We start from the raw sequence: 15,939 nt of genomic DNA on the forward strand, positions 1-15,939 counted from the left end.
AAAACATAATGACAAATGATCAATATTGTTTTAACATAAAATATGACTATGACTTATCCTAAAATGCTTGCTTGTATATAAGTGTGTATGGGTCAATGATCAATGTTAACAGTTGAATTTAAAACCAACTTAGAGAATACAAATTTTGGGGGAGATAGAGAGGAGGAAAGAAGAGAAACATAATTTACAATTTACATTCAAGAACAATGTCAAAACCAAAAAAAAAAAAAGTGAAGAACTAGTGCTAGTGAAACCCACCCCACTTCCACCACTATATTCTACTTGCTCATTAGACCTATCCCAACCTGATCTGTTTTTACCTGAGGTGGCTCATAAGGTACCAGCACACTCTGTCTTCCTGTGATCGGATCTTCTACATACTGGGCATGGCTGTTCCCTTCTACTCGGATCAAATGACTAGGAGGGGCAATTTGTCCTACAAAGAAATGAATATGATAGAATACCATTAGCTGCCTTTCCTAAGGAAAAGAGGGTGAGGACTGGATATAAGCAGAAAATGGGGATTCTAAGCAATGGTACATAGAGGGGGGGAGGGAGACTTTCTTGGAAGATGCTGATATCTTGTTAGAACTACATTCTCTAAGAGGAAGAGATGGAGTTTTGAAAAGGGGGATAGATCTATATAATATTCATTTGATATTGGGGTAAAGAGACCATCATTTCCAAATGCAATGGTTAGAGAGTCAAGGAAGCTCAAAGAAGTCATTGATACATTTTTGGCCCAAGCTACAGAGTAGAATTAAAAAATCAGCTCCAAAGGAGGGGAGAGAAAAGGAAAATTCTAGGTTAAAATCCAAAGAGAATGACTTTCACCAAGAGATTGTTGTCCATGTTCTGCCTGGAAAAGGGCCCCAATTGCCAGACAATAATGTAGTATATTTTAGGTTAACATGTCTCTTTCCAGTAAACCGAGTGTTAGAATTAGTATTGAATGTAAATGAGATGAGATTCTTCCAGAAGGGAAGATTAGAGTTCTATGACAGAGAAATAGGGAAGGGCCAATAAAAAATAGTATTCAGTGTAAATCTGAGAACCTCATGGGTATGTGTCACACACACACACACACACACACACACACACACACACACCACAACTGGATTTCCAGGAGGCAGGACCACTCTCCATCTGCAGGAATCCAAGAAGGCTCAGTTGAGAGCATTTACAATTTTAGACAAAAAAAATATAAAGAGTGAGCATAAAGAGGTTGGATCAATAACGATGGTTAGAATTGAAGGGCCTATGTACAAAGCCTGGTCTCCCTTACAGGACAGATCCTGGCAGACTCCAAGTGAGACTTGGTACAGAAGAAATTTTCTGGGTGGTGGCATTCTGAGATCCTCTTGCTAATGCCTCCCCACCACTCCCATCTCCTCACACTGTTTTCTACCTGTGCATTTGCATTCATATTCTCTCTCTCTCAGACACACACACACACACATACATGTGCACACACGCACACACCCTTGCTCTCTCTTTTATTTACTTGGTCTCTTCTGCGATCCATCCCCTTATCCACTCCTGGTTTACTGAGTTTCTTTTTCTCTTGAGTTCACACCCACTTTCTCCCACTCACTTGCCCTTTCCTCTACTTACTGTTTTTTCTAAACTTTTCTGTTCTCATCTCTCCTCTTTCTCTGTCTTTAATTTATTTCCTTTGAATTCTGCTCTTCAGAAATATTCCCCTTACCTTCTAGAAATTATTCTATTCTAAAGTCTCCAATCTACCATCCTCCCCCCTTATTTTCCACTTCTTTTTCCTCTTGCCTCTCAATTGACCTTTCTCCTATTTGTCCCATCTCCACTTTGTCTCCTATAGCTTCAGGCCTGAATGGCTTGTTATCTGATCTAACCAACACTTTCCTCACACTTTTCTGTTATAGGAGAAAGGTCCAGACATTAGGTATATCCCCAATGGTTGGTAGAAAGGTTCCAGATAGCCTGTAAAATGGAATTTTTATGGGGCATGACAAACTACAGAAGGGGTTTGAGGAACAGATTACAGGACATAGGCATGTTCTAAAACAACTAGTTGAAAAGAGATCTCCTTACCTTCATTGAATTCCCGACTCAGTTCATGATTGGGGCAGCGCTTGACCACCTCTGTCACATGCTCAGCCTTCTTGTACACAGGCATTGCCCGTATTACAGCTCCCTGTGGTGGAGGGGTCATCACCTTGATCTGGATGGGGCATGTCTTTGCTATCTGGCAGTATAGTTTCTTCAACTCTGTAGAATACTGGAGAAATAGAGAGAGAGAGCAAAATAGGTGAACTTCTGTAGCATAAGCCTAGAGATACGGAACTAGAAATGATGACAGAAGTTATGCAGGACAGGCAACTCATGTAATAGATAAAAGATTTAAATCAGATGCTGCCCATGTGATCATGGTCAAACACATTATTTTTAACCTCAGTTTTCTCATCTATAAAATGGCTAATAGTAACTACAATACTTATCGTATAGAAGTTGTAATGTTTGAATGAGATAATGTAGGTAAAGTGGTTTGCACTCACAGCATGCTATGCACATCATTGTTGTCATTATCATAAATTAAAAGGCATCTCTCTCCTACTATGCCCAGTCCAAATCATTGCATTCCAGCCAGTGGGTGATGCAGAGGTGCAACCACCCAGTTCCTGGCACCACTCTCCATGAGCCATGTGCCTGGTAACAGCTATCCAAACAAAGAGTAAACAGGCACATAGGTTCTGATGCTACGTTGGCAGCTGTATCCTGTTCCAGGGAAGAGACATTGGCGAGCAAGAGAGAAGAGGGCCAAGAGGACAAAAGATTGCTTTGCCATGCTTTGTGCTTTCTCTCTGACAGGGGATGCTCCATTGGAAAGCCCATTTCTACCCGGCTGAAACAGAATCTGCCTTTTCATTCTCTGCTCTTCCTTCCTTTCTTTGAAAGAGTGCTGCAGTTCCAGTGAAAAATTCAGTTTCAAAATCACTCCATGCTAGGGGCACATTGCACAATCAGTTCTACATGCCTGAAGGCTAAGGATTAAGTACAGCAAAAAAAAAAAAAAAGTTTTACATGGCCCAAGGACATGGGAAGCAGGCCAAAAATGAACCCAAAAATCCCAGTTGTGAAACTCCTAAGTGAGTCTCAATAGTGATTTACTGAGGTTGAAGGTTTCTCGCTGATAGCCACAAATTGTACAAATAAAGACACATTTTAACAGGGAAGGGGGGACGTTGAATGAAGAAGACAAAGAGATGGCCCAAATGGTCTTTATTCTTCAGTGATTCCTCCGGAAAATGAACCCTTATGTGAGTTTGTGGGATGAGATTTAGAGTGGTAAAATCTATAACCAACCAGATACTATTGAGAATGGAGCCTCTGAGGTGAACCCGAGGACAAAGAAATTGCTCTGAGTTCAGGACAGATAAGATACACAAAACACATACACAAAATATTTAGAGGAAAGAAAAGTCACCATGTTGGGTGTTATGAGAGGTCATTAAGACCTGTGGATAAGAATCACTCCAGGGGACTGCTCTGAGGTCTAATAACTCAAGGAGGCTTAATGAAAAAAGAACCCTCTCTGGGCACACCTCTAGGAATTCTGTGTCTAACATGTTCCTCCAAACTATAATCTTTTTTACAAATATCATTCCTTTGAAGAATCAAGCATTGGCTTAGCCAGTGGTGGTACCACATGAGATTAACAAGGGAATATGTGAAAATTCTCCCTTATCATTAGATGAGACAAAATCCAAGATCCCAAGAGGAAGGACAGCCACATGCACTAATCGGAAACAGGAGTTTGCTGCTAATTGACTATTTTCTTAGGTAACTTCTCTCTTCCCCCAAAGCATTTGGGAATAGCTTCCCCAGACCCTGGTCCTCCCAAGGAAGAAGAAATCCTGTATGCCACTGGGAACCACAGAGGCTGAGTTATTCTTTGTTTTAAAGTCACTTAAGCCTTGTTCTTGTTTTGACATTGGTGGCACTGGGGAATACACTTTGGACCATCCATGCTCCTAATGTTGTAGATTAGCTATTCCTGGTAAGAGAGGGCATAGTCACCTAAGCTTTAATTCCTCAGTTGTCCCAATTTCTATATCTTTTCTAAAATACTCCAGGTTCCCAACGTGTAAGTCTCCAGACTCTCCTCATTGTTCTTTATTATTTGGTTCCATAATCCACACACTGATAGAAATGAAGATTTGAAACCTGGTGGTCATCCCTTCCAACCCAAACCCCAACCAGTGGTCATCCAGTCTCCCTTGAGGACCTTTGACAAGAGGAAACACACTACCTGGAGAGCAGCCCATCCTACTTCATGAGAGAGCCCATTGTAAGTTTCCCTCCTACACTGATAATTAAATTAAAGTGGGAGGTGCTCTCTCTATTAAACATCTCCACAGTAATAAGTAGATGGCAGAACCACAGTAGAATTCCTCCCCCTCTTTGCTTTCTTTTCAATGTTCTCAATTCAGATTGCTAGTCTTATTCACTAGCGAATATTTGTTTGTTTTCTAAGGATCAGGAATCTCTCTCTCCTTCACCTCTCCAAAGAGCCACTTTTTGTCTTTGAAGTTTCTAGAGATTTCTTTTCACTCCTGGCTTGGCCTAGGGAGTCTTAAGGGGATTGGTTTTCTGTCATTTACTTCTTCAGCTCCATAAGGTCACTCTGAATTCTGATGTTGGCTCCCCAAAGTGTCAGTGCCTTCTTTTCTCCTCTGCTGGTCTTTTATCCTTAAAAGGATAATCCTCAAACATCAGAGTGATGCAGGAGATAAAGCACAAGGTTTGAAGCCAGCAAAATCTATGTTCAAATCCCATCTCAATCACTTACTTAGCTATGTGACCCTGACCAAGTAACTTAACCTCTTTCTGCCTTAGTCTCCTAGTTTGTCAAATGAGGGGATGAACTCAATGGTATCCAAGCTCCCTTCCAGCTCCAAATGTATGATCCTCTGCTCTAAACTGATGAGCCTGTCCTCCATTGCTATATGATACCCCACTCTAAAACTCACTGGTCAACATATTCCCCATTGAGGCTAGGAGAGAATGTGAAGAGTATCAATGGGGAATCCAAACACTTCCTGCACTGAGCTCATAGACTCTGCCAGAAGTCTGCTTTCCTAGACCTCATTCCCAGTTCACTGGGCATATATTTCTTGTCCAATGAGATCCTAGGAATCGATGGTTCCATCGCTTCACCAGGCTGCTTGGGCAGAACCCAGAAGAGATCAGCCTGGTGTGGCATTCCTTATGTTCTTTAGGAAGCCAAGCTGGGTGCTGGAGGCATCATGTTGTCTTTGAAGCACCGTTTTTCCGTTGGGGTTCCCAAGCCCTTTTGCTGGGGCAGGACGTCTGTAGTTTCCAGAATCGTCTCCTTGCTTTTGCCAAATGATAGCCCTCAAATTGGTCCTCCTCTAATGTTCTGACTTTCTGAATGAGCTCCAAAGTGGCTTGCAGGGGCTTAGGCCAAGCAATGGGCTTTCCTGTTTGTTTGGCATTTCTGGGGTCCGTGTCAGGTGTGTTGTGGTTCAAGTCCACATTAGGCCAGATGACCAGCTTCTGACTGAGCTTCTTGGGTTTACTGAGTGCCTTCTGATTACTGCACATTGAATGGACAGAGCTGAAAGGGGGCCCTGTGACTCCAAGGGCTTCCAGTCCAAGAAGGGAATGAGTCGTGGTCTGTCTGCAGGTGGCACAACGGAGAATAGGAGGAAGGATAATAGAGAAGCCAGGCAGGATGCTGGAGGAAAATACCAAAAAAGGAAGGAGTTGGAAGTGGGCCGTCCTACTGAAACGTGAAAAACTTGCAGAAAAGAAGCCAGAGGTCTGCCTGATTAGGTCATATCCAGCCATGTCGGAGTGGGGGAGGAAGTTCAGTTTTCTTTTGGTTTTTACATTTGGAAAAGAAAGGCAAGCCAGGGGTCAGACCTTCTGTGGGACAAAGACTGGCCACCATTACAAACTTTCTAGCCATCTCTGACAAGTCATTTCATGCCTTTCTGCCCCGTTTCCACATAGAGCCAAGCATCCCACTCACTCTCCTCTAAAAGGACACTTCTTCTTCTTCTTTTTTTTTTTTTTTTTGGCAAGGGCCAGGGTAGAGACAGAGAGAAGATCCTTTTGTTTTGTTCAGTTGTGTGACCCTGTAGACCACAATGTCCATGGGGTTTTCTTGGCAGAGATCCTGGAGTGGTTTGCCACTTCCTTCTCCAGTGGATTAAAGCAAACAGAGGTTGAGTGACTTGCCCAGGGTCACACACAGTGTCTGAAGCAGTATTTAAAGTCAAGGGATTTCCTGATTCTGGGCCTAGGGAAGAGAATATCCTTGCTAGGTCTGAATTTGGGACTTTGGACTGTGTCCCCAGGAGGTAAAAGGATGTCCCTGGAGGCAGTGTGAGCCTGAGCATGTTGTTAGTCACCTCTCTGGGAGACTCCTCTTCCTCTTATGTAAAGTGAGGAGATTAGACTGGATCATTCCTATTCCTGGTTCTCTGATAGGAGTGGGTTGGAGAGAGAGGCTAGGGTCCCAGTCTGGACTCTGGCACTGGGCAAGACAGACTGTTCAGCTGCCTTTGAGGCCCAGGGGAGCCAGGCCAGAGCCCTACAAGACCTGGAGGAGGGGTAGCCCATGTTTTAATATTTGGCCTTTCAATTTTGCTGTCATAACAAAGCACCCTTTAGAAAATAACACCAAGGAGAATTTAAATGCATTTATTTGCATATGTATGAAAATTAGCATGCATTATTTGGGTTATACTTTTGGATGTTTTGTTGTGTCCATGATTCAAGGGGTGTCCAGTCTGTGATTTCATCCAAGTGAGCTCTGACAATTCCCTGCTCTGATTCTAGCCTTTTAGAGCTGTCCAGCACCCTGAGAGGTTGAGGGACTCGCTTAAGGTCCCAGACTGGTGTGGAGAAGAGGCAGGTCCTCCTGACTCCATGGCCAGTGCTCTCCTCACTCTGTTGTTCTGTCCCTAAATACATTTTAGGTCTACTGGATTGTGAAGGATAAGGCATTAGGACCACCATAACTAAGAGAGGAAAGAAAATTCCCAAGCAGCACTTAGGAGCCTGGGGAATGGCCTCTAACAAGTAGTGATCTTTACTGTAGCCTCTAGAGATCAAGATGGTAACCATCAGTCCTGCATGGATGGGATGGGCATGATGGGAAACCAGAACGAGATCCTGGGTCCATAAAGCAAAGGCCAGTGGCTGGAAGGAATTGAAAAGTCATTTAATCCAACTACCACATTTTTATAGATGGCAAAACTACGGCCAACATATATATGTTTTTTCCAAGACATGTTAAAATACTTGCCACAAGTCACTAAAGGAATAAAGAGCAGTGAGGATTTTTAGTGAACCCAGCCTCGCACTCTGCCTCTAAACCCAAGCACTTTGAGCACTACAGAATGATCTCATCATTGTGTTTGTATGACCGATGGCCCTCAGCCTGGGCATGGTATGTCTAGTAGCTGTCATTGACTCTGTTTTAAAGACATATAAAGACTAAAAAAAAACCCTTTTACCTCCTTGGCATATAAATAAATGGCCAATTCAACATGCAGTGTGGGCTCTAGCTTAGAAAAATGGGTACTTGGACCAACTCAAGAGCTGGAGCATCATGGAATGGACTTGACAAGGACAACTGGAGAGCATAAACTGGGGAGTTCACTCAGTGAAGTAGAAGTGATAGAGGAACCATCTCTGCTGTAAACTGTGGGTCCTAAATCCCGATGACTAAATCATAATGACTGTAGAAACCACCAGGGTGCTGACAAAGCAGTTCTGTGTTTGAATCAGACATATATTTAGGGAGGGAGCATTTTCCCCCTGCTTTTTGCCATCCCCACCCCCACCCCTGGTACTTGCCAAAATGAAAGATTGCCAAAACTGTCAGTTGCCAGAATCTGGGGAGCCAGGTTTGGGGTTGGTCCTCCATTCTGTTTCCACTTTGGCAAACCTGATATCTGTGCTCTCTCCAAAGAGAGAAGAGGGTCACCAAAATGAGCAAATGTCTCCAATTCCTCATATCAACTTCTTTGACGTATAATAGTAAATACACATAACAATTACATATAAATAGTAAAGCTATAAATGTGGAGTAAAGAAATTCAAGGAAAATAAGGAATTACAGAGGAAATGATATGAAATCAAGGGATATTATAATAATAAAGGACAATGAATTCCTTAAGTTTGGTTTGATTTTAGAATCTGGAGAGAGGTAAAGGGGAAAATGTCCCTAAAGAAATGGCATGTTCAGCTAAGGACCCTACAGGAGATTTTTAAGAATGAGAGTAAATTCAGATCTTTTATTAATAGCATGTTTCAAGGAAAAAGAAAAAAAATGAGAAGGAAAAAAATTTTTCAAAGCATTCCAGAGTCTTTCTTCTTGCCCCCACCACCTGTCTGAGTAGATATCTGTGTTACAGGCCCTTGGCACCCACCCTGGTAATGCAGCAACACAATTCATCTAGCCCCATGCCAGCTCCTATCAGCAGACACCTGCCTAATTTCTCAACACCCCCCTCCTCCCAAAGGTGTGCCAACAAAGGAGCTTTAAAAAACTCAAACTGTCCCACTCCAACATTTACCCCTTCAGAATCTCCTGAAGGAAATGGTTCTTATTGTTTGTGAAACTCAAGTGAGACCTGGCTTGGGGCTGCCCACCTCCCACTTGTAACACTGGCATCAACCAAGAATTGTGCAATCAAACCCCCTCAATCATAGGACTGGAGTCCTGCTATTTAGCTAGGCTGTTCTCATTCCCATGCATGCTGTGATCCCAATTAGAATGTACGCTCCTTGAAGGGAGGGCCTATGTACCTTTCATAGTATTTCCCTCCATTAGCGCAAGGGATGACCCATAGTAGGTGCTTCATAAATACCTATTTATCAGTTGATTAATTTCTGGTCCTTTTGTATTTTGTATTTTTCTATGAAATCAACACCAACTATAACTAAAGTGTCTCCAGATCAGGGATTTCTCTCTATTCCCTAACATTCTATAGATAGCCTCCCAAAATACCATAATCCCCAGCAAACTGATACACAAATCCCACAAATACTCAAGGCTATGTTTCTGAAAATTAAAAAAATATATATATACTGATGCGCTTCCCACCCAGCCCCTTGTGTCTGACTAGGAAAGGTAAACAAGTTTCAGAATAAGCCCCAAGTTGTTCACATTCATTTCTTTTGGGTTACCTCATAGAATTAAGGTCATTCTCCTCCCAACCACAACAGAGAATAGATGTCACACCTGAAAAAAGATTGTCCAAAAAAACTTTCAAGGGACTTGGTGGACCTCAAGCTCAATACGTCAACAGTGGGAAGGGATGGAAAAGCAAGGAAACTTAAGGTTATATTGAGATAATGAGGAAGAATAAGGAAGGGAGAGAACCATTGTCCCCTGACCAAATCAGGAGTCCTGAATTCAGCCCTGGCTGTGCCATCTCAGAAAGGGCAAACAAGCAAGAAGCCAGGTGGGAATTGGCTGAAGAAACTGGGGATGCTTCACCCAGAGAAGAGAAGCCTTGGGTGCATTGTGAGTTGAGGGCTAGGAGACTTATCAGCTCTCTTCCAATTTTCAAAAGGCTGTCTGTCACCTGTCCAAAGGATCTGATTCATTCTTTGGTTCAGGACAGACAGGAGCAGTGAGGAAATGAGAAAGAAGTCCATTTAGATTTGACATAAGCTTAACACTGATCCCGGGCGAGCAGAGGGGGCTGCCCGAGGAGCTAGTAGGATCCCTAAGCTTTGGAGATTTTCATGCAGAGCCTACTGAACCCCAGCCTGCTGGGGATGGCAGGAAAAGGATTCCCGATGGATGGCCTGCTAGCCTCAGTGATGTCTTACAATCTGGGCTTCTGAGACTTCTAAGAAAAGGGGCTTGACTCTTGGCCCACTGACAGCATTGGCTTCAGACCAATGGGATGTTTAAGTTATCTATCTCCCCAGTAGATGGAGTCCAAAGGATGGGAAGCTCTTGGCTTGCAGGGGGCAGCATTGCTTCTGTTTTCTGTAGACAAGGTAACTGTTGTAGATTACTTTAAACCTCACTGTAAGGATCAGGGAACTGAGGTTCAGAGGCAGGACTTGAACCCAGGTACTCTGAGCTTTTTAGTTGTCATGCGGGGCAAAGAAAGAAAGAGAAGATTTCTGGGGCTTTCTGAAAAGGAAATCAGTCCATCTGGGAAGCTCATTTAGGAACAAATGGGAGGGGAAAAGAACAGGTGTATGAGAAAGAAAAATAAAATCAGTTCCTCTTCCCTGCCCCCCCCCCCCCACCTATACCTCCATGGAAGGGGTGGAAAACTAACTATTCAATTGAACAGATTCTGCACAATTTCTCCAGCAGAAAAGAGTGCTGTCCTCCTTGGGGGAGGCGCTAACATTGCTTGAAGTTACTCTAGGAACTGCAAGCTGCAAAGTGAATTAGCATTGGGAGAAAGGGGGGATAAGAAGACTTCTGCAGTGGGTTCATTTCTAATGCTCTATCTAGTTTGCCAATGTGGAGACATCCCATTTAGAGGTAGCATGTGTTGTGGTTAGAGGGATGGTATGTTGTCTCATCACTGATTCACACTGGCCATGTGGACTAAGGGAGCCCCAGTTCTCAGGGCTCCAGAAAATTCCACATTGCAGAGAAGGTGCCAACCATCCTGCTTTGGCAGAGGGCATTTCCTAGAGCAGAGAAATCAGGTGCCCAGACCATGAAGGAAACCTCAGCCCAACGTCCCATCCCCAGTTCATAATTTCCAAGTAGAAGACCCATCTCTTGGGAAGTCAACCTCCATTCCTTTGTTTACACTTTCTATGTCTTTAATCTGTGTATGTGTGTGTTGTAAGGGTGTGTGTGTGGGGGGGAGGTACTGGTCTCTGCCCCATCTCACCCTCTGTTCTTTCCCAAACTTGTTTTCAAGGCTTCCAAAACCCCCATTTCCATTTCTGCTGTAGAACAGCTTCCAAATGCTCTGCCCATGAGAGGCACAACCTGTTTCTTCCAGGTCTCTGAAAGTCTGCATGAGTTGCTGAAGAGAAAGTTGGGGTTTCAGTGGTTTGGGATTTCTAGTGAATCCCTCCAAAACACACACACACACACATACACAAACATACACACACACCGTGTGTGTCTCTCTCATACTTGGGTGACTGGAACCAAGCCCGTCATTTACTCAAGCCTCAGTTTCCCTATTGTACAATACTTGTAATCCTCTCACTTCAGTGTTGCCATGAGGAAAGATCTAGGCAATCCACCCCACCCCACCCCCAGTCCTGGGGTCTTTTTGAGAGCCCTAAAGAGGGCTTCTTTGGGCTTGGGGGTCAGGTTTGAGGCTCCCCTGGAAGTTTTCCCTTTGGGTCACTCTTTCCTTCCCACTCAGTCTCTGCGGCAGGCAGACAGACAGGCCGCCAGCAGGTACCCAGACCCAGGAAGGAGGGAGGCTTCTTTGTGGTGATGAGTGTACAAAAAAGGAAAAAGAAAAGAAAAGGAAGAAAGAAAAGGGGGAAAGCCCTCCCTGGCAGCCCCAGCCAGGGGCCGCCCGCCTGTTGCCACCTGTCAGTGCTGGGGATTAATGGGCTGCACCGGGCTGGGAGCGGCACATTCCTCTGGGCCGCGCCCACAGATGTTGACATCGGGCAGGTGGGCCCCGCTGGCTGCTGGCTGCCGCTTAGCCACCAAGAGCTGGGGCTCCACATGACCCGAGGGATGGGACATGGGGGGGGGGGGAAGTGTATGTCGAGGCGGTCACAGAAGCCCTTGGGGAAGCATCAGGAGCATCCCAGAGCCCGGGGAGCCTCTGCACCCTGCGGACACTGACTGGACTGCTGGCTGCCCAGGGGAGGTCAGCCTGATGGAGAGAGAGAGCCAGCAGGACAGTCCCATCCCCCACCCCCACTCCCTTAACCGCCCCAGGATCCTGACTCTTCTTCTACTCTGCTAGGTGGGGCAGAGGAAGGGGGTGGGACTGCAGGAAGAGGGGGAGGCGGAGGTGCTGCCAGGAAGGGGGTGGGAGGAGATGGTTGCCTCTGGGCATGCATTTTGAAAGCTCGAAGAGGGGAAGAAGGAAAAGAATTGCTTAGTTTGGATAATTTCTCTTCCTTAGGCGGTAAATTAACCCTTTGCTTCTTTCCCCGTCTGGCCTGAAAAGCAAGGGGCCCAGGGGACCATTTTCAAAGCCAACAATAAGTCACTCCTGGAGGATTCCATCCTTTGCCTCCACTGAGACTCGACTACTGCCCTAAGAGGTCTTGTTGGGACCTCTTTAAAAGAGGGGATACTCAGGGGCCAGGAGGTGAAGGGACTTGTCCAGGGTCACTCTGAGAGGGCAGGGCTGGACAAGATTCTGCATCCCATCTGCCCTCTAGCCAGGGAATCTAGAGCTCCATGGATTGGCTTTGTGTCCATTTGTACTTGTGAGCTGGAGAGCAGGGATCACCAGGACCTGAGAACAACTCTTTAGGCTGCTCAGTCTAGGTCTCCATAGCCTAATTGTGTCTGGGTGAAGGGGGGGACATCAGGACCTAATTCTGGATGGATTTTCTAAACCCAAATTAAGCTAAAGAAAACAAAAAGAAACAAAAGCTAAAGAATGAAAATCAGTGTTCTGGAAACTCGGGATAGACCTGCATTTGTACACCCTGCAGGGCGGCACCTGTCCTGGGTTTGAGTCCTGAGTGGATCAGTGCCTCAGACAGGAGCTCAGTCCTGGTCTCGGAAAACCTCAGCTTGCTTTTGAGGGTGCTGGAGATGTTTCTAGGGGCAGTGTCCAGGGAGAGAATGAGTCTGCCCCAGGCAGAGCAGTCACACCTTCTAGAGAAGGAGTTGGCCCTTCAGGGTTGGCTTCTAGCAGATAATACAGCTGTGAAGGGGTGGGTGCTGCCCCACCCTGAAGTTTCAGACCACAGTATCCTCTGCCCTGGTCCTCCAGGTTCCTCTTGGGGAGTGGGGAGGGGAAGAAATCCCCTTACTGCTTCCAGCTGTCCAGGCCTTCCCTACTCTTGACTTGCCCTGTGGGCCGCACTTCCTAACTTGTCCAGTCCTTGCTCCCAGCTGCCTTCCAATTTTCCATTTCCATTATTTCTAGGAGTCCCTCTATTGCTGTCCTTCCTGACCCTCTTCACTTAAACCCATGCTCAGTGACTGGACAGTCTCAGACCTGGAGTCAGTCTCTCTCTGTCTTTCTCTCTCTGTCTCTCTGTCTCTGTCTCTGTCTCTGTCTCTCTCTGTCTCTCTGTCTCTCTGTCTCTCTGTCTCTCTGTCTCTCTGTCTCTCTGTCTCTCTGTCTCTCTGTCTCTCTCTCTCTCTCTCTCTCTCTCTCTCTCTCTCTCTCGGTCTCTCCCTCCCTCCCTCTCCCTATGCAACACGCCTGCCACTGGGCCAGCTTTCACTCAGCTTAGCTCCTGGGGGTAGGAGGTGGGGAAACGTGTCCCACTGTGAATAGGGGCAGCAGCTCCAAGGGACGGCAGCCCTGAGGGGACCATGCGCCAGCCCTGTGCAGCTTGGACCATTACACACCTGGAATGTGGCTTGTCTTCCCCAGCCCAGGTTAAACATGGTGTACTTTAGATCTTAAGTGGATGGAAGTGTGCGTGGCTCGATTTCTTCTGTGCTGGGGGAGGGGGCAGCAAGAGGAAGGAGGAAGGGAGCCTTAGAGCTGTAGAAATCTTAGAGGGCAATCCCATCAGTTTATCATGGAGAAAATGGGTCTAGATTAAAGAAAGTAACTCATCTAAGGTCACTCAGATAACAAGTGGCAGAGCCAAAATTCAAACTCCTGTCCATCTACAAAGCAAAGCAAATAAAAAGAGGAAAAACAAAGGACCAGAGTCCATCCTCATGGATGCCAAACCTAGCCAGCCTCTTTGTCCTGCCTCATAGATGTCACATTCCCCTTTTCCCCCATAATGAGGCAGTATGAGACAGGGATAAAAGTTGGATTTGGAGTCAGAAAGGCTTTGGGAACCACAGAGTAGCTTAGGTAAGTGGGTAGCCTGTGGGAAAGCATGGAGTGACAGTGACAGTGGAAAGGGGGGGGAGAGGGAAGGAGAGAGAGAGAGACAGAGAGACAGAGAGACAGAGACAGAGACAGAGAGAGACAGAGAGACAGAGACAGAGAGAGAGAGAAAGAGAGAGAGAGAGGGAGAGAGACAGAGAGAGAGACAGAGAGAGAGAGAGAGAGAGAGAGAGAGAGATGGAGAGAGAGAGAAAGAGAGAGTGTGTGTGTTTTGGCTCTGCATCTCTGTGTACTCAGTGGGGCTTCCTTTGAAGGTGATGGTAGGATCCTGGAGGGACCCAACCCAAGAAGAGGAAACTGAGATGCAGTGAGAAGTCATTTACTCCTGCTTGGAGACAACCGTAATCATTTCCAGAGATGGGATTGACTTGAAAAGAGGTCCACAATCTTTCCATCATGATTGGATTTAAGAGAACTTTCTGCTTCCCTTACCAGAGGGATGGCACCAAGATTTTCCAAGTTTTGCACCCCCTCACAGATAAACAAATGGTTGAGTCTCTTACAGGTCATTCTTGGTATAATACTGAGGAACGGGAGGTCATGGAAAAGCTTCTCCCTGGTCACTGTTGGACCAGACATCAGAGATGCATCTTTGGGATCATTCCAAAAGATTGTGATTATTCCTGGCTTACAGTGGTGAAGAAGAGACCTTTAAAGGGAAACCCAGGTACAAGAGCCACTTTGTACCCACTCTGTGGCAGTCAGATTGCACCCAGGTCCAAGAGGAAGGAAAAGAAGCTGCTTGATAACCATCCCTTGTGATGAATGTTCCAACTAACAAGCTCACACTGGGAGGACCAGAGGGGCCTGTCACCAGGAGGAGGACTGTCAGAAGCCCTCCACTACTGGGTCCCTTTCTGCCTATCCTGATGCTTCCATCCCCTCCAGCATTATCACCACCATCTCCATTCCGCTAGGCTGGCCTCTTTGTTCCAGCACTTCTCTTTATTGGCACCATTTCCTCAGTCCCCTGCCTGCAATGCTCTCCCTCCTCACCCAGGCCTTTTGGCTTCTCTGGTTTCCTTCGGGGGTTTTTGCTTTTGTTTTGCTTTGGCCTTTTTAGTATTTCCAGCACTAGAAGAGTTCTTGGCACAAAAGAAGGGCTTACAAAATGCTTATTGACTGAAAATAACAACAATAATGGCTAATATCTCTATAGCACTTACCATGTACCAGCCCCATAGGGAGGTGCTATTATCCCCATTTTACAGAGGAAGAAACTGAGGTAATGGTTGAAGTGACCTGCTGCCCAGGGTCACATGGCTAGTCCCTGATGGAGGTCAGATTCTAACTTCGTGTCCTCCCAATTCTAGGCTACCTCCCAGCCCCAGAATGCTCTCTCTCCTCTCCTTCATTCCCTGAACTCTGTTGCTTGTTAGGGCTTCACTCTTCCTACCTCTGGCTTTTTCCTCATCCCTTCTCCTGCTCTAGTTCAGGTGCTGGAATCCCCGCCCCAACTCCCTTCTCTGTGAAACCCCTTCGTATTGGGCCGCCCATGATGTGGCTTCTGCCACAGGGTGGGAGCTTTCTAAGGGTGCCACGGCTTCATTTCACCCCCGGAACCCCAGGGGCACTAACACAGAAGGCACTAAAGAATTACACAAGCCAAGGCCCAGCCAGGGGATCGGGAGACGCCGCCAGGGTCCTTTTAGGGGGTCCCAACACCCCCGGACTTGGCATGGAGGCATCCTGGTAGACCAAGCTCCGGATGTGCTTCTCTAGAGGGCTGGGCCATCCCCAGGCATGCTGCCCGGGCTCTTTATTTCCCCCCACGTAGGGGAAGGCAACAGGCTGGAAAAGGGAGCTGTGGGCATTGTTTGGGCCCGAGTGGAGCGGAGAGGTGTAACTTAATAAATTAGATCCGATTTGCCTTTCAGTTCCTCTAATCCAGCCTTCATTCTGTCTTTGCCCCCCCAGAGCGGAT

The 15,939-nt window shown here is 46.1% G+C and overlaps 1 protein-coding gene across 5 annotated transcripts in view; it reads right to left on the reverse strand.

Annotated features, from left to right (window-relative positions):
• The window catches only part of TP63 (tumor protein p63), a 237,211-nt gene that overhangs the window by 37,875 nt on the left and 183,397 nt on the right, over nucleotides 1–15,939 (reverse strand). For all 5 annotated transcript variants that reach the window (XM_007502469.3, XM_056807507.1, XM_007502471.3 and 2 more), the window contains 2 exons: nucleotides 2,071–2,257; nucleotides 321–436 (listed from right to left, as the gene is read on the reverse strand). In XM_007502469.3, coding sequence (XP_007502531.1) covers nucleotides 321–436; nucleotides 2,071–2,257 — 303 coding nt within the window. The remainder of the gene's footprint in view (nucleotides 1–320; nucleotides 437–2,070; nucleotides 2,258–15,939) is intronic.

Source organism: Monodelphis domestica, chromosome 8 (assembly GCF_027887165.1).
Source record: "Monodelphis domestica isolate mMonDom1 chromosome 8, mMonDom1.pri, whole genome shotgun sequence".
Classification (NCBI taxonomy): domain Eukaryota; kingdom Metazoa; phylum Chordata; class Mammalia; order Didelphimorphia; family Didelphidae; genus Monodelphis; species Monodelphis domestica.